The sequence below is a fragment of the Mus caroli genome, unplaced genomic scaffold, assembly GCF_978045245.1.
Source record: "Mus caroli unplaced genomic scaffold, Mus_caroli_1 scaffold_14, whole genome shotgun sequence".
NCBI lineage: Eukaryota > Metazoa > Chordata > Mammalia > Rodentia > Muridae > Mus > Mus caroli.
Window position 1 is genome coordinate 21,440,044 of NW_028227269.1, and position 18,902 is coordinate 21,458,945.

At 45.7% G+C, this 18,902-nt stretch overlaps 1 protein-coding gene across 9 annotated transcripts in view; it reads left to right on the forward strand.

Moving 5' to 3' along the window:
* Positions 1-15,283, forward strand: part of LOC147001195 (hippocalcin-like protein 1) — a 32,384-nt gene extending 17,101 nt beyond the window's left edge. The window contains exons 1-4 of one of the 9 annotated variants that reach the window (XR_015045198.1): positions 5,854-6,655; positions 7,272-10,548; positions 11,513-11,617; positions 14,448-15,283. Coding sequence is in view for 1 of the 9 variants with exons in the window: in XM_085830250.1 (XP_085686376.1) it covers positions 6,550-6,655; positions 14,448-14,545 (204 nt within the window). In the remaining 8 variants the exon portion in view is untranslated. Of the gene's footprint in view, positions 1-5,853; positions 6,656-7,271; positions 11,618-14,447 lie in introns of those variants that run through there. The other 8 variants (XR_015045199.1, XR_015045194.1, XR_015045193.1 and 5 more) reach the window with 8 other exon arrangements.
* Positions 15,284-18,902: the final 3,619 nt, after the last annotated feature.

The window sequence follows — 18,902 nt, forward strand, 5'->3', positions numbered from 1 at the left end:
ATCTTCTTGGCCAGAGCACCTAGTTGTCCTGCCTAGGAATGTGCATTTGTAGTGTAGGGCACTCGAGAGTAGGGACCACAATCCAGCATGACTCAAGCATCTATACTTCAAGAACCCAAGAGACTGGAAAACACCGAAGCAGGTCCTAACTGTCTGCTCAAGTATGGGCTTCTCTGGTGATACACTCTCCCAGTTAACGGGGTGTATCTGTCAAGAAAGAGGATAAGAAGGGGTTAGGGGGCTTTCTGCTTCTGGGAGCCTGCTTTCTTGTTTTTCTTGGAGGATTATTTGGCTATCTTGCTATATGACTGTTGGTCCTCTGTCCCAAGTATCTGTACTGAATCCTTGTCCCCTTTGGAGCGAAATAGGGGTCACTGTTACTGACTGCAGTAGCTGAGAGTTCCTGTGGCTCAGGGCTAGCTGCTGGATATTGAAGAGTCTCAGCAGCACTTAGCATTGTAAAGGTGTGTTTTCCTATCTGGGTGTAGTGGAACATGGCAGGGCGGGAGGACTATGCTCCATGGAGTCCCTCCAGGACTGAGGCTTCTTTACATAGAGCCCTTCTTTACTGGAGTTTCCGAAAAGGGTCAATCCTACCCTCTCTTCCTCCTTATCTCATACTGCTTATGCCATTAGTTCCAGGTGCTTAAGATGGCCAGACACATTCCTATTGTCACCACCCTTTCTTTAAATGACATTGCATGCAGGAGAAGATCTTCAAGCCATTGCTCCTCAGAACCAGATCCCGAGGCTCAGACCCTTCCTTTTCCCTTTTCTACATCCCATGAACCCCCAGCACCTCAGGGGTAGCCCTGAAACATGGATTGAATGTTCCCTGGTAGTCTCCATCCTCCTGATGCTTATGCCTTGTTCTTTGCATCCACAGAGGGTCACTTGGGATCTGCTTCAATGTGAGCTATGTCAAGGTTCTTCCTGCCTCCAAATTAGTATTAGTACATCCTGAGAACAAGGGCATGTGTGTGTGTGTGTGTGTGTGTGTATGCAATAACCACAACAGCAAGAATGTCCAAAACCAATGCAAAGCATGAATTCTAATTAGCAGCCTGATACCAGGGAGGAGACAAAGTCTGGGCAGAGGCACAGCCCTGTGTTCTGGAGCTCCTACCTCCGAAATATTTGGTAAAGAGCAGATCTTCAAGCCATTGGGAAGGGAATGAGAAATAAGGGAAACAAAGCCTCTCCTCCAATATCTCCAAGGCTGTCTGCACTGCAGCCTCCTCCCGGCACATATCTGCAGAGCAGGTACAAGGAGTTTGGCATTCTAGTAGCTTCTGTTAGATGACAAATCACAGACACTGCAGTGATGTGTGTTCAATGAGGTGAGTGGATGCTGCGTGTGTGAGCTGGACACCAAGGGTCTGTGGCAAGGCTGTCGGGTGCAGGACTGTTGATCATGAAGAGGAGCCACAAGCACAGGGCTAGCTATGGTGGCAATGCAGCTGTTTACACATTGCACTCTCTGGGACAATACCAGCACAATCCCATACCCGGGTATCCTGGAGTCAGGTCCTGGCTCACTTAAGAGAGGTTCTGCAGCTCTCTGATGGTCAGTTCTCTGGTTAGCAAGATGTATCTGATGGGTGACATATCTAAGTGAACTCCAGGCCAGAGACACATTGTAAGTTTCCCTGTGTGAATGGTTCAGTGCTGAGGGCCTTGGAGCTACATGGATTCACTGGGTACAGGTCTTTTCTCTCCAATACTAGTATTTGAGCAGGGGACCCCATACCTCCCATCTTGGTCCAACCTGGCTTCTCTACCTTTTACCTGCTACCACCCCAAACTCTGCCCTCTTTTCTGGGGTCTCCTGTTCACATTGTTTCACAGTTTTGTCTCCTGCCTGAGGGCCTGCCTCTGACAGTAACATCCTAGTAGCCACCTCCTGGGCTCAGCTCATTGTCCCTTCCTCTAGGTACTCCAGTTCCCTTCTCCCTCTCATGCCCTCCTTTTCCCTCTCCCTCATTTCTTCCTTCCTTTCCTCCTTCTTTCCTTCCTTCCTCCTCCCCTCGTTCCTCCCTTCCTTCTCCATCAATATTCCTGGATTGTCCCCAGACGTCTTTTTGCACCTCTTGTCCTGCTCCACTAAGGGATTCTTTGGACCAACCACCACCAGGTGTACCACCCTCCCACTGTTGGCTGCTCCATTCTTACCTACAGCTCCGCGTTCCCAGGGTGGCTTCAACTTTACATGTGTTTTGTTAATTGAGTTTCCAAAATGAATTACCTACAATAAAACCAGGGCATTTCTATCCCTTCCCAAAGAGTCATGATATGGTCTTACTCTATGTTGGGGTGTGGATTAGAGCCATGGGTAGTGGGTATCAATGGTGGGCAGCTCATCTGTATGCTTATCCTAGGCCTGTGGTGACCCCTCAGCCACCAGCAGTCGCATTTGTCCTCTTAGGGCAGACTCTCTGTGGCTGGAGAAGTTGGTATTGTGTGCTCCTGTTCAGAGATGGATGTAGCTAGCTTCTGGGGGTACTTCCAGCCAGCACTGGCCACCCTGTCAAGCTCAATGTCCAGTGAACCAGGGAGAGGTTGGCTGACTCGTGGTTGAAGCCCAGGCTGTAGGTGATAAGGAAAGTGGACACTAATCCGTGGTAGAAGCAAGGCTGTGAGTTAGGAATTGCATGTGCTGCCAGTGTAGAAGCTAATACGGGATTGTATCGAGGAGAAGGAAAGATATGGAGCAGAACTCCAAAAGGGCAATGAGGCCTGAATCAGGTGAGAGAGGCGCGATACCAAAAGTTAGAGGCAGAAGGAAATTCTATTTATGGGGATATGTCTGAGGACAATCTGGAGAGTATAGCCGACAGTCTAGAGAAAGTAAAAATGAAGGTAGAACCTTCAGGGCCAGGGCCACCGTGGCCGCGTCCGTAAGCCCCTGAAAGAGGATCCAGGTGTAGTCTGCATTCAGAAACCTGGAGGGAACTGGGAACCCAGTGCTTTACTGTATTTCAGGATGCACAGGGAGGTCATCATCATGAGCCGCTTGATTGGAAGATTGTTCAAAGTATAGAGGAAGGGGTTCATACTTACAGTGTCAGTGCTGCTTTTGTAAGAGCGCAATTAGAGAACCTGCACCACTATTGCATGTCTCCAAGCAATTGGCAGAACCTAGCTCTCGCCTGCTTGTCACCAGGCCAATATTTAGACTAGAAGGCATTTTTCATTGAGTTTCTTGCCGAGCAAGCAGCAATAAATGCTGGCAATGGCCATCCAGCCTGGGATCAAGACATGCTGCTGGGACAAGGGAGATTTGTAGCAGCCCAAACTAATTATCCCATCCAAGGGTACATTTTGACTGGTTGTTGGAAGGGCCCTGACCCAGTGTTTGTTTGGGAGAGAGGGTCTGTTTGTGTGTTTCCCCAGGATCACCGACAACTGCTGTGGGTCCCAGAGCGGCTGACCAGAGCAATTCAGGACAAGCAGAGCGATGAGGACATGGATATTCCTGTGGCTGGGAATGGTCCCGCTAGTGAGAACTGAAGAGCTACATTGGGGAATTATGCCTGTGTTCCCGAAAACCATGCCGTTGACGCATTCAGCACAAGTGTTTCCTCAGTTCTTTATATCCTAATGCTTTGCTACAATTGCCTTTTTTTATCATGGGATGGAGAGATAGCTCCAGTGAGGGAATCTATGCTGCTTCAGCTAAGGGGATTGCTGTGTTTTCAGATGGTTCAAAATATTTCACAGATGAGTGATTGTGTTCAGCTGTATCTACTAAAGCTAATGCTACCTGGATCCGAGGGTTGTGGCCTGCCAGTATATCCAAGCGCAATAGCACTATACCCTCCTAACCTAGATGGGCCCCTTTTTTGTAGGAGTGTTCGCAATTCCCTTCCACCTTGGACCTGCTGTCAATCTAGAAAAGTACCTTGGGCAGTGAAGAATTATTTTTCATTTTCCCCTTATATAGGTACAGTCCATAATAGTTCCTTTTTAGAGTATAATTGGACATATCAAAATCCAGCTCAAGTAGGAGCTAGTAATCCTTTTAATGTATGGTGTTAGGTGGGGTGAATGGTAGTTGCACTGATCTTCCCCCCTTAAGCATGGTGGCGGGAGGGTCCTGGGGCAATGCAAGTTTTTATTGGAATGGTTCTAATGTGTTTAAAACTTCTGTATTTCAATTTGCTGGACGGAGGAATGCTTCTTTTCAGGCTACACCTGTTTGTATGTGGCCTCCTTTTGTGTTTATTGTTTATAATGGTAGTTATGAGAATAATGTTGTTAATTGTAGTAGTGATATTTGTTATTATAGTATGTGCTGGAATGCATCTGAATATCATTTAGCTGTTGTGACTAGGATGTCTCGCTTTGTACCTTAGCCCTTTCAGGCTCCTTCTGCTATGACTTTGTTTGGACCTAAGAGGGATTTTTGGCATTGCTGCAGTTATTGTCACTGCTGTAGCAATCTCTGCCACCACAGCCACCGGTGTGACCATATCCCTTACAAACTGCCGTGGCTGTGAATAATTTAACCGTTGATGTAGCAGAAGCTTTGGATTGCTGTCCGCTGTCTCCCGCTTGAAAGAGTGAGCTGGAATTGATGGACTTGCTCTGTATCTGATATTAATCAGCATCCTGGCCTTCTGGTGCACCTGCTGCATGCAGAGTCGTGAGTGCAGAGCCCAAGCCTTGATGATACAGGCTTTTGCGGCAGCGAAAACAGGACAATCTCCTCATGTGTGGCTTGGCATGCTAGAGAAGTAGTCAATGACGGGTAAGATGCCCTGGGCGTGTCACCAACCTAAGACAGGGATCAAACCAATGTTCTTTGTCTCCCAATGATGGGTAAGGGGCATTGCCGCAAGGTGCAACCTAAGACAGATATTCTGTCTGCCAATAAGTACAGAAGGGGGAGATGTGGGGAGTGGGTGTGGCAGCAGTCCCAAGATGGCGCCTGGGACTGCAGCCAAGTCTTATGACTTGCACCCGACTTCCTCATACACCTGAAAATAAGCCCCGACCATCGTGAGAACTGCTCAGGTGCACCATGATGCAAGATCAGACCATATGACAAGTGATGATTCTGGCCAATGGACTGCTGTTACATGGACTGGGCTGATGGGGTGTGGTTGATGGGTTATATAATGGATTGCGATTGGGGGCAGAGAGATACACAAGATACTATTCCTGGAGAGAGATTCATGCATGCATGTTGAAAGGTTCCTGAATAAACTGCTTTGAGAAGACCGTAGTGTCTTCGCTCCTTTCTAGCTACAGGAGACCCTATCTCAGAAAACAAATAAACAAATAAAATTACAAAGGAAAACATGACAAAAGGGCCTACAAGATACCTGTCCATTCAGCCAATCCCCCACTTCAGTCAACTTTACCTTTCCAGTAAGTTCTTCCACAGGAGGCCTCCACTCACAAACCCGTTGGACTTCTTCTCACAGATGGCATCAATCACCACATGCCCTTGTGCATAATCTTCCATTTGTAAATCTCTCTGTCTCTCTCTGTCTCTGTTACTCAGTCTCTCTCTCTCTCTCTCTCTCTCTCTCTCTCTCTCTCTCCCTACCCGCCCGTGTGTATGTTTGTGTGTGTGTGTCTTTGTGTGTATGTCTTTGAGAGAGAGACAGTGTTTCTCTGTGTAGTCCTGGCTATCCTAGAACTTGCTCTGTAGCCCAGGGTAGCCTTCCTTGAACTCTTATTTGTCTTCACTGTCACTGAATGCTGGGGTTAAAGGCATGCACCACTATTGTACTTCCTGTTCTCTTTCTTTTAATATAACATTTTTAGACAGGGTCTCATGTAGCTCAGGCTGGCCATGAACTTTCTATATAGTCATAGATGACCTTGAACTCCTGATAATCCTGCCTCTACCCTCCGGTTCTGGAATTACAGATGTGTGGCACCTGTCTACCTGAGTTGATGATTATTTCTGATCAAGACACTGTGGACATTTGAGTTGGTTTTTTGTACAGGGGAGCACATGTTTAGATAAGTAAGTGTGTGCTCTGAAAGACAATATCAAGCTGCCATATGTCTGTGTTGGACAAGGAACTTTAAATATCTCCTAGTCGTGTAGATAAGTAAATAAAATTTGTACAATGGCTATAGATGTTAATAATAATGTGTATTATTTGGGAAATAACAAGAATCTGTGTACCTCCAGTTTCGTTTTCTAGACTATTTCCTACCTGTAGTTTGTTGAATCTGCAGATTCAGGACCCATGGGTGGGCAGGGATCAATGTATTTCCCCTTTGACCTTCCCTCCAGGATTTCCCAGCTCCCCACCAAAGACCTTCCTTTCAGATAGATGCTTTGCCACACAACCTCCCCTCTAGTCTGAACCAAGGAGCCCTCCATTCTTCCACACCCCAGCTGTATCCTGTGCTCTTGAATGTCACTTAAAGTTTCCTGGTTCCCTTTGCCCAGAACCTTGTCTGTGAGACTTGTTCTGGTGAGAGAAGTGCCCTGACTCTGCCCTGTCGTTGCTCCTTGGTTAGCTGAGCGAGGACCATAACTCACCCTCCGTCCTCCACAGCACACTCACAGATGCCCCTTTGCAGGCCATCTACAAGATGGTGTCCTCTGTGATGAAGATGCCCGAGGACAAGTCTATTCCCGAGAATCGAACAGACAAGATCTTCAGGCAGATGGACACAAACAATGAAGGTAGGAAACATGGTAGGAGTGAGCAGGTGGGGTGGGAAGAGGGGATTGGGAGAGGGGGTGGGGGTGGGGAGAGGGGAGTAGGTGAGCCTGTGAAACTGTTGATGGCACAGAGGTGTTTGGGATACACTCTCTGCCCTATGCAGGCCTGCCCTTTTCCAGCCCGCTTGATTCAGCTCTGATAGAGGGAGGGAGACTAGAATTCAGGGTCAGGTACACCTAGCCTGCACTCTGCACCCTTTCTAGGGCTCTATAACCATGTGCATGTCAGTAGACCCTCTGAGCTGTAGGCTACATCTGTGTCGTCTGAGTTAGGGTTTCCATTGCTGTGATGAGACACTATGGCCACAAGTAACTCGGGGAGGAAGTTTATTCACTCACAGTTACCATATAACTGTTCATCATCAAAAGCAGTGAGGGCAGGACTCAAACAGGGCAGCAACCTGAAGGCAAGAACTGATACAGAGACCATGAAAGGGTTGCTACTTACTGGCTTTCTCCCCATGGCTTGCTCAGCCTGCTTTCTTATAGAACTCAGGATCACTAGCCCAGGGTTGTACCACCTACAGGGTTGGCCCTCCTCCATCAATTACTAATTAAGAAAATACCCTCTGGTCAGGCATGGTGGCACATGTCTTTAATCGGAGCTCATAGGAGACAGGAGGCTGTCTGTGAGTGTGGCCTCCCTTCCTCCAGCCTGGAACCTGTTTGCTCAAGGGTGGAGCTACCTGCTCATTCGTCCTGCCACGCCTACTGCTGGAACTTGCCTTTGCTGCCTGGAGGCACACACGTGCTCGTCCTGCTACTAGACCCTGAGTTACTTGGCGGAAAGTTGGGTTCCCTCCCCCTTCCTTTATAACTGAGTGTCTGAAAATAGTAAAATTGAGCCTTGATCAAAATGTTTGTTGTCTTGGCTCCATTCTTTCTTCCGCCCCGTCTAGATTCCTCTCTTTTCAGTTCGAACTGCCATTCTCAGTTGAACCGTTCGTGTTGTGGACTGCGGGCAGGCCGCAACAGTTGGCGCCAGAACTGGGACCTGAAGAATGGCAGAGGGATGCTAAGAGAAACAACTGCTGTGTAGAGCTCCACAAGAAAGGAAAGGATCTTTGTATTGGAGGAGCATTGGAGCAACGGATAGGTACACATGCTAGCGCTAGCCTAAAATTTCAGTTTTGTAAAGTGTTGCTGAGGATGCGGTAGGATACGAATCAAGTTTGAATCAGTGCTGACCCAACACTGTTTCTGCTTGGGGTCAGTAGTTCGTTAATCGGAACTAGATACGGAGACAGGCGGTGTGCCGCAGCTTTTTAGAAAGCTGCTTAGGTGGAAGAAGGAAGGGTTTAAAGTCATGGATCAGGCGGTTGTTTTTAGTTTTCAGGAGTTGTTTCAGGCCAGAGGAGTAAGGCTTGAAGTACAATTAGTAAGAAATTTTTTAGATAAGATAGATAGCTGTTGTCCATGGTTCAAAGAAGAAGAAACGATAGATTGTGGAACCTGGGAGAAAGTTGGTGAGGCCCTGAATATCGCTCAGACAGATAATTTTACCCTAGGTCTCTGGGCGCTTGTAAATGATGCTATAAAAGATGCAACTTTTCCAGGGCTAAATCGCCCTCAGGTATGTGGTATCTCAGAAGGAGTGCCTATCAGAGAAGGCCTCCTCAGAAAAAGATCGTCTTAACTCAAAAATTGATAAATGTGGAAACTCTGATGATGGACTGAATTTTAACAAAAATCACTCAGATAGAAGAATTGCCCATTACCTTAATGAGAATTGGTCCTCTTGCGAATCTCCCGCTTCACCTATAGTCACCACTTCGGGAGGTGCTACTCATAGGGACACACAGCTAAGCGAGTTAGAGTTTGAGATTAAGCTTCAGAGGCTGAGTCTCTTAAGATATTTCTAGTTTAGATAATGATTAATGTGGTTCCTATCCTAAATAGTAAAATTTAAGATAAGATATAAAGCAATGCCTCTTTATTAAAGCGTTAAAGCTTGCTTTAATAGGTATTCATAGGTATTAATTGATATCCAAACTTCGTAATATGATAGTAATGCTTCTAATATTGATTTTAACAGTGATAAATTGTTTTAAACATAGGTTTTGCTTTCCCAAAGTTGTAGATATTATCCTAACCTTGCACAAAAACTTAAAAATTATGGTTAAAACTGCCATTGTTCCATTGACTGCAGCTTGCAGTTTGATTGCAAATTTAAGATTAATGCTCAGATTAAAAAGTATTTTACCTTTGAGTCAATACAGGGCTCTGGGCAGCCCCAGAGCGGCTTGTGGCCCTTTCTTTTGTTTTGCAAACAATGCCTAAAAAAGTTTTTCCCTGTGTTCAAGAAAATTTCTTTTTAACAGTGTTACAGATCTATACAGATGTTTAAAATAATGCTCAAATTCAAAGATTTTTGCTTCTAGTAAACTGGTAATCACTAGAAAATTTTGCCTCTACGTATGGCTAATATAGCTTTACATTATGTAAGAAAAATGTTTATTGTTTCTGCTTCTTTACAAGAAGCCAAAAGTTTTAATCTTTCAGTATATATTGTTTCCTAAGTGGAAAGTATTTTATTAACTAATGCTTCTCAAGGGAAGTTTACCTTAAATCCTTGCTTGTCATTTTTCCAGTTTAGACTAGCTTCTAGCCTTTTAACTTTATGGCAATAGTACATCAGAGACTGTATATTCAGACTTAGTAAAATTAGTCATTTAATAGAGTCATAATGATTTTTCACTCTTCTTCAGTGTGACCAGCCATTCTAACTCAATCTTAGACTGGTCTAATATTCAGTTCAATTATTAGAGATTCCTATATTCTAAATTACCTAGCAAAGTTAATTCAGAGCATTTCCCCCAAGGTCACCAAAGGCTCATCTTGCCTTCACCTTATTTGTCCTAAACTTTTTGCAAACTGACATTAAAGGTCAGTCTGCAGCAGAATGCCACTGGCACCCAGTTACTTCTAATTCTTATGCATTGGTAAAATGAAAGGACACCCTGACTAATAAATGAAAGGGTCCAGATCCAGTTCTAATCTGGGAAAGAGGCTCGGTTTGTGTTTTTTCACGAGATGAAGATGAAGCACGGTGGCTACCAGAGAGATTAATTCGTCAGGTAAACACAGATCCTGTCTCTTCTCGTAAGTATCATTCTAAAGACTAAAATTCCTCTTGTGCTTACAATTCAGCTGGGAGTGGAACCTCCCAGAAACGCTGTATTCCTCTGAGCCAATTCCCCTACAGGAGGCCGGAGATTAGCTTTAGTTTTACAATTTGCATCTAAATAAAGTACCTTAACTTCTCCAAACAGAAAATTTACATTGCTACACTCTCATTGTTTAGATTTCTTCCTTTTCTCAAGCAAGTCAATCTACATTCTCCGGTTCTCCGCCCCTAAGAGCAAACAGGTGGTACTGCTAATCTTCCTCCCAAAGACATCCCAGCACGTGGCTTTCAGCCTGAGATAAGATTTAGATTTACCAGGAGAGCTAGAAAAGTAGAAATTTCATATATTTACAGAGATTAGTTCTTATTTTGATAGAGATGGGCTTAGTCCCTTAGCTGGCCTCTGGCTTTTCACCCTTGCTGTTACTGCAAGGTGTCCTTAGTTCCTCAGGCTATTGAGAATAACAGAGATGAAGAAAAAAGACTTTCAGGTCCTATTTTAACCAAAATTAGTGATGTTAATACTGACATAATTTTTGTCTAGGCCTTGCTAAATCTGAGGTTGACAAGTCTCATATAAAGACCGCGCATAACTCAGAACTGCGCTACTGATTCATAATCATATGAATACAGTATGGGTACCGCTTGGCGCAGGAGATTACTGCGGAGGGAAGGTCCAGCTTGACCGTTTCTGAGTTCCCTGTGCGACACACCTAATTTGAAAGAGGTTGGTATCTGATTCCAGCTAAAAACCAAAAATACTTAAGGCTCTGCCTCCCCTCCCCAAAAGATACCAAGAGCCACAGATGTGAGTTGTTATAACACTCACAGGAAGAATCAGGTCAATGTCCACCCAAGTCAAGGTTAAAGGCCCACTCATCTATGGATGAAAAAAAATCATTTGATCACCTCTGTTAAGCATTGCCTATTTAAACTTAATTAATAGGGGAGAGAGAGGTTAGAGACCTTACTGTCGTAAGGGCAAGCCCTTCACTGCCTCCCACCCAAATAAAAAAGCCAACTGGCCTTGTACTAAAGAGCTGGTCTTACCCCCTTCTCCCTGTTTCCCCTGCCTGTCACCCAAAATTGTGGAAGATTATCAGCTCAGTGTTATTCTAAATTTGTTTAGTTAAACTCAGCCAGGGTTCCAACGCCCTACTTAAAATGCAAACAGGTAGCTACCTATTCAGCACTAATTAGCATTATTAAGTCAGAGCCTATTCTGTTGTTAGTGGTTTACTAGGATAATAAAGACAGTCTTAGCCAAATACAGTTTACCATTAGAAAAGTTAGGGAATCCCACGGAAACAAGTTTTTTCTTTAGCCCTAAGAACTCAGGCAGAACTATTGAACATAAATAATTTTTCTGCCTCAGGCCACCCCCTTTTTTGTTTGTTTGTTTGCTTTGTTAACTAATGGGAGGAGATGTGGCCTCCCTTCCCCCAGCCTGGAACCTGCTTGCTCAAGGGTGGAGCTACCTGCTCATTCGTCCTGCCACGCCTACTGCTGGAACCTGCCTTTGCTGCCTGGCGGCACACACGTGTTCGTCCTGCTACTGGACCCTGAGTTACTTGGCGGGAAGTTGGGTTCCCTCCCCCTTCCTTTATAACTGAGTGTCTGAAAATAGTAAAATTGAGCCTTGATCAAAATGTTTGTTGTCTTGGCTCCATTCTTTCTTCCGCCCCGTCTAGATTCCTCTCTTTTCAGTTCGAACTGCCATTCTCAGTTGAACCGTTCGTGTTGTGGACTGCGGGCAGGCTGCAACATGTGAGCTCAAGGCTAACCTGGTCTAAAAGGTGAGTTCTAGGACAGTCAGGGCTGTTACATAGAGAATCCCTGTTTCAATAAACAAAACAAAACAAAACAAAAGAGGGAGAGAGGGAGGGAGGTACACAAACACAAAGAGAGAGAGAGAGAGGGGGGGAGAGAGAGAGAGAGAGAGAGAGACTGAGAACGCCCTACAAGTTTTCCTGCAGACATTTTATACAGACATTTTTGCAACTGAGGCTCCCTTTTTCCTGATAACGTAAACTTGTATCAAACTGACATAAAATTAGCTAGCACACATGTTGACAGAAACAGTGGTCTTAATATTTCCACAATTATATATGCAGAGGGGAGGAAGGTCATACTGGTGGCTGAGAGGTGAGACACTGAATCAAGTGGCATTGAGTCTTGAGATTCTGAACCAGGCCATCATCCTGGGATGTGAGGAACTGCGGATTCTCATGGGGCTCATCAAACATAGAAACCACTGAGCCTCATCTTACCTAGGAGTCTGAGGTTCTACCACAGATGCAAAAAGGCTGGTCTCAGGAGGAGGTGAGGTGGTGAGAGGTCCTTCTGTGCCTTGGCTGAGTTTCTCACAGGACCTCAGCAAGGGTGAGGTAGCTGCATGGTGAGTTAATTCTGCCTCTCTGTGGCTTTGTAGAGCCAAGACTGGTTGGGTTTTGTTCCAAAAGGAAATGCAGCATTAAGGCATGAAAGGCTCCCCAGGTCCCACTGAGATTGAATGTAAGCTAATGCACAGGAAAGAGCAGTGAACAGCCTCCAGTGCTCTGTGCAGGTGAGCTGAGGACAGGACTCAGTGGGACTCAAGGCTCCAGGGAACTGTAGACAACAAAAAGCTTCCCAGACATCAAGGAAATGCTTTTCAATGCACACAAAGCAATGCAGCCTCTTGACTGGTGCTGCCTTTCAGCCATTTTCTAAAGTGTTCTTTACTCTCTTGTGTACTCTGACACGGAGGCTTGTGTTCCAATAGACCAACTGTACTGAGACTTGCCCACTTCCCAGGTTTGGCTTTCTTCTCCGTGAAATGGGGATAAGCCCACTGGTGTGGGTGTGAGGCTGAAGTAGCACTATGTTGGTGGCACACTTAACATGGAGGGCCATTGTTTCTGATTGTCAAAGCCAGGAGCTTTAGCAGTTTCAGAGTGGAGACCGTGTCCCCACTGTGCACTTGTCCAATTGTTTGTGTCTCACAATGGAGGCCACTGAGTGCATACTCTACCCTGTAAGCCAGGGGCCACTTGCTAGCACTCAAGAGAGGAGAAGTCAGGGCTTTCAGAGAAACTGGTACAGAATAGGACAAGAATAGGACAGCAAAGGTGGATAGCTCTCAACACCCGAAGCTGACAAGAGTCTACACTAGGGGGCGCTGTGATAGTTTTAACTGTTAACTTGACTCAGTTTAGAATAACCTCAGAATTCTTTTTTTTTAATTATTTTAATTTTTATTTTATTTTAGAATTAGTATTTGTTTTCTACATGAGCGTTTACCTGAATGTATGTTTGTGTAATGTGTTAGAGGTCAGAAAAGGGCACTGGGTCGCCCTGGAACTGGAGTTACAAATGACTGGGAACTGCCTTATGGATGCTGGGAACTTTATCCAGGACCCTCTGCAAAAGCATCAACTGCTCTTAACTGCTGAGCCATCTCATCAGCCATAAAGGAGAGTCTTTTTTTTGCTTGTTGGTTTGTTTTTTAGAGACAAGGATTCTCTGTGTAGCCCTGGCTGTCCTAGAACTTGCTGTTTAGACCATGTTGGCTTCAAACTCAGAGATCCACCAGTCTGCCTCCTGAGTATTGGGATTAAAGATGTGTGCCACCACTGCTCAGCTCAGAAGAATCTTAATGAAGAATTATCAAAATCAGTGGTTCTCAACCTATGGGTTTCAACCACTTTGGGGGATCAAATGAACTTTTCCCAGAGGTAGCATAAGACCAACAGAAAACACAAATATTCAGATTCAGATTCATAACAATAGTGTAATTACGGTTATGAAGTAGCAGTGAAAATAATCTTATGGTTGAGGGTCACTACAACACAAGGAACTGTATTAAAGTGTCACAGCATTAGGAAGGCTGAGAACCATCCATCTAGATCATGGCAGTCTATGAGCATGCCTGTTGCTTGTTGTGTTGGTGGTTAATTGATGCAGGAAACCCCATTACTATTCTCTAGACAGGGGCCTGAACTGTGTAATAAAGGGAAAAGAAGAGTATCAGAAAAAAAGTACAGAGTCTCATTATGAGCCAGGTGCTCATACCTCTATTCTCTCTGCCCCGTGAGGTTTTAAAGCCTTGACTTCCTGAAGTGATGAATTGTAACCTAGAAGTAAACCAAAGAAAACTTCCTCCCTTAAGTTGCTTTTAGTCAGGGGATTTTTGTCACAGTAACAGAAATGTAATTTGACCTGCAGCCATAATTTGTCCTTTCTCCCCAGCTGCCCCAGATCATGGTGGCTCTCCAGGCCTCTATCTGCTTACATCAAGCCAAAGAGTTCATTACCAAACCTAACCTCATGACTAGGGCTTAATCCCCACAACCTATTCCTTGAAAGGAGAACCAGCTCTTACAAGTTGTCCTCTGACCACATGTGTGCCTCAAAGTGGCATGTGTCCCCATATGTGTGTGTGTGTGTGAGTGTGTGTGTGTGTGTGTGTGTGCGTGAGAGAGAGAGAGGGAGAGAGAGAGAGAGAGAGAGAGAGAGAGAGAGAGAGAGAGAGAGAGAGAGAGAGAGAGAGAGAGAGAGAAGACTGGACATTGTCCATTTTCCAGAGGGTTCCAGACTTTAACCAGAGCACTGGCTAATCCTAAGTCTCCCTCTTCCATTCCTCAGGCAAAATGTCCCTGGAAGAATTCAACAAAGGCGCCAAGAGTGACCCATCCATTGTCCGGTTGCTGCAGTGTGATCCAAGCAGTGCTAGCCAGTTCTGAGGGGAATGGGCTTTTACACACTTGTGAGAAACACAGGCTTGACCTACCATCTTCAGCTTTGCTTGCAAAAGTGGATTTCTCCGTGATTTCTCCTGCTCTCTAGGGACCTGGGTCCAGGCAGCACATCACACTCACCTGGTCTGGCTGGATGCAGCTCCCTCCTCTATCTGACCCAATAGATGTCCCTCCCCATCCAGTCCAGGCTGGTTCCTTCCAAGGTTTCAAGTGTTCTCGGCTGTAGGGCTCCTTCCCTGCCCACAGAGGGCCTGGAGGCCCTTAAGGACACCAGACAGGACATTTCAGTATCTTACCGAGACCACGTGATTTATTCTAAGATCCCAGCTGACTTTGTGAGGATGAAGAAGATGGACAGTAGATAGGCAAGCCCTTCCTGTGCATGGCTCCACCTCCTTTGTTCATTTTCTCCGACCAAACTGCTTGCATGTGTATACCGTGGTATCCTTACTTTTAATATATAAGTTTTGTATAAAGTGAGAAGTTTCAGCCCCTGTATTTAAAGCCTCTGACTGACCTAAAAGCATGGTCCCCCGTGGCTTGTGATTCTCCCCACCCCCAAGTCTGGCTGTGCTGTGGTATTTATGTATTCATTTGCCTAATTACACAGGAGATACATGCATGCCCAGGGCTGTGGACATCTGCCCTCCGTCCTGCAAACACAGGTTTTCCTGTGTGCTCCGTCCTTCCTTTCCATTGACCTGGCATATTAAAATGATCAAATAAACCAAGGTCTGTGAGTTTCCTATGTTTCCCCAAGCACCCTGTTCATGGTTCACTCTGCAGTGAGTGTGGAGATGAAGGAGATAAGTGGTAGACATGGGGAAAGTCCTTGGATGTCTGGAACAGCCGAGAATTTAGTCAGAGAGGAGTCCATGCCAGCCTTTCCCCACTCAGTGGGCTCCACACACAGCAAGGCCATTGGCCCTCCTGCTTAAAGCCACAGAACCTGTAGACTGAGGCCCAGACTGTCTGAAGATGTTGAGGAAACACCCACTGAGTATCTGTCCTGGGTAATCACTGGAGACTCTGAGATTGGCCAGACATTGTCTTTGCTCCCACCTCACCTCAAGGAGAAAGGTGCTGTTGGCTAAAAGGTGTTTTAGATATTGGACACAATCAATCCCTCAGGGCCAAACAGGGCATGTGCCTTGGCTAATGTCACCCACTAATCTTGCAAGCCGTCCAGTGGCTCACATGTACAGGGTACCCCTGAGTGGCAGGCTGGCACTTAAAGAAAGGGAAACTAGGAGGAAGAGAGAGAAATGGAGCCAAGACAATGTTCTGAGCAAGGTTCAAATGTTTAATGGCAAATGCGCTTATAAAGTGGGGAGGGAGGCCCATTCCCACCAATTGATCTTTGGAACTGGCTGCAGGTGATGATATGAAGGATAGGGCATAGTCTCCAGAATAGCTCTGGCGCCTCTCTGCAGGTAGCAGTATCTTGAAGAGGAACAGCAACAGTGGCTGAACAATTGTGTGATCTACGGAGGAAGGTTCCACCCTAGGTAATGTCCTTAGTGGCAGCAAGGTCAAGGTCTGGCTCAGCCAGCTTCAGGCTGAGTGAAGGTTACACAGCAAGTTCAGGATCACTAATTCAAATAATGGGAAATAAAAGGATCAATGGATGTGTCTGCCCAGTTATGAAGACTTCTCTCTCTCTCTCTCTCTCTCTCTCTCTCTCTCTCTCTCTCTCTCTCTCTCTCTCTCTCTCTCTCTCTCTCTCTCTCTCTCTCTGCCACCATGTGATTGCTGGGATTGGAACTTAGGACCTTAGGTAGACCAGTCAATGCTCTTAATAACTGAGCCATCTCTCCAGCCTTGGGAGTCTTCTCAAATGAAGAACTCAAAGACACACAAGATGTGAGAGTACAGTGAGGGGTAGAAAGAAGAGCACAGAAAGGGGCGGCTGAGGCAGCAAAGTCATGAGTTCTAGGACTCTAGCTCAAAAATACAAGATCAGAGACCAAGTCTGATCTCCCAGAACCCGCATGGTGAAAGGGAAGAACCAACTCCCATAAGTTGTCCTCTGGCCTCCATCTGTCTTTACAACCCCAGCAGTCTGGGAACCTGACAATCACATCAGGAGTCAAAGGCCATTCCTAGCTACATACTGAGTTTGAGGCCAGCCAGGGTTCAATAGTGAGACCATGCCTCAAAAACAAAATTTGACAACTGTCATAGAAAGTACTAATTAGGACTTGGTGGTTAAGAGCACTGATGGCAAGTCCAGAGGCCCTGAGTTCAATTCCCTAGCACCCATATATCACCTCACAACTGTCTTTAACTCCTGTTCCAGGCGATGTGGCACCCTCACACAGACATACATACAAGCCAAACAACAATGCATGTGAAACAAATTTAGATAAACATTTAAAAAGAAAAAGAAGAACTTATTCAAGGAAGAAGCTCTCTTGTGGAAAAACAGTGAGCTAGCCTTATCCATGGGACCCCAGAACACCCACAGGATGTCTTGTTGGGAGTGAAGGTGCTAATCAGCTTTCATAGAATTAGGGACACTACCAACACATCCATAAGATTACAGTCCCACAGTCCATTTTCAAATCTAAAGATGAACTTTCTGTTAGGAAGCCAGGGCCATTCAAGCACGTGAAGGAAGCACCACCCAAAAGGGACAAAGTCTTGGTGAGCCTTGCAGAATGTGGCTTTTGTACTTCTGTGGCTGTGGGTGAAACTAACCACAATCCACTCCTTACCCTATACCAAACCTTGTATCCAGACAGTGTTGGAAACAGTGGTAGCAGGAAGCCCAGAGAGGGAATGTCAAGGTGGGGAGGTGAAAGGTTGGAGGAAGTTTGGAAGCAAGATGGACTCCTGAGCCCTCCTGGAGGTTCTAGCCAAACTCACCTGTTCTATTTCACTCAGTGGATTTTTAAGATTTATTATTTCAATTGTGGCCATGTGTGTGAGAGAGAAACACTACATGCATTTGCATATATGCATGCAGGTGCCTGTGGAGGCCCAGAGCAAGATATTGGATCTCCTGAAGCTGGAGTTACTGGCAGTTGTAAGCCCTGGTACATGGGTGCTGGGAACCAAACTCTGATCCCAGCAGAAGCGGTAACTGCTCTAACCATTGAGCTTCTCTCCAGCCATACCTCATCCACTTTGAGCCTAGACCAGGCCAAACTCAATGAAATGCACTCAGCACAGTGGGACAATTCTTAATAAAATGACTTTGTACACATAGTACCTGCATCTGGACTGCCCTTCCCCCTTAGAATGGAAAACTCCTACTGACCCTGTAAAACCTTGTCTCTCTGTCTCATTTGGACAGACTCAGGACTCAAACCCTGTAGCATTCCCTGTCCCCCATACTTCCTTCTTAGTCTTACTAGCGACCAGTCAGTAAGAACTATATATGCCTTCCATTTGGAGGCTCTATTATGTTCCTTGTGGTTCACATATTTTTAATGGCCATGCTGGCCTAATTAGGGTCAGATTACTAGTACTGTTTCCCACTAGGTATTAAAAACACAAGTCTCCAAAAGCTAAAGTGGTACAGTCATGATGGTTCACCCTTCTAATCACAGCACTAGAGGAGCTAAGGCAGAAGAATCTCAAATTTGAGTCCATGTTTGCCTCCCCAGGAACACCCTGTCTCATAGAATGAATGAAGAGGCCTAAGTAGCTTGTTCTAGGTCCAGTAACTGACAAGGGACAGACTCAGGACTCCAACCCTGTGCTGCCTGACCCAGAGCCCCTAGATACGGTCACCACTGCTTGGCTCTGTTCCCTTCCAAAGGGTGTGGGAAGCCTTGTCAGCTTCATCTCAGGGTCCCTTTGACCCCCAGCTTCTCTACACTAGACTTCCTTTTTCTGGGAGCCATTGAAGTTGACTAAATTGTTCCCATTGAAAGGCCAAGGAACAGTCTAACAAGGCTCGATTCCAAGATATTTAAGAGCCACCCTATGGTGCAACACTAATGGTGAGCCTTAGATGGCAGTGGTGCACTACTCAATTGCTGCTTCTGCAGCCTGCAGGACTATTTTTTCCACTGGGTGAGTCTGGGGCTTCTGTTACAGACCTCCAACATCAGAGTTCATTGGTGGAAAAATTAATATGCTAGTGAGTGACCGAAATTTGTGGATCAGAAAATTGATATCAAGAAGATAGGATGTTTCCGTCCCCCTTGTTTCCGTGGGAGTTCACTTGCTAGGTTTCTCAGAGACTGTCTCAGTAAGGAAAGACCCCTCAAAGTGTAGAATTTAGCCAAAAAACAGAAGCACCCCCAATGGGGTCACTTGTGCACGGAGCTATGCTGTAAGCTCATGACACGGACTTAAAGGTCATTCCAGAGTCAGCTGCAGCTGTTAAATG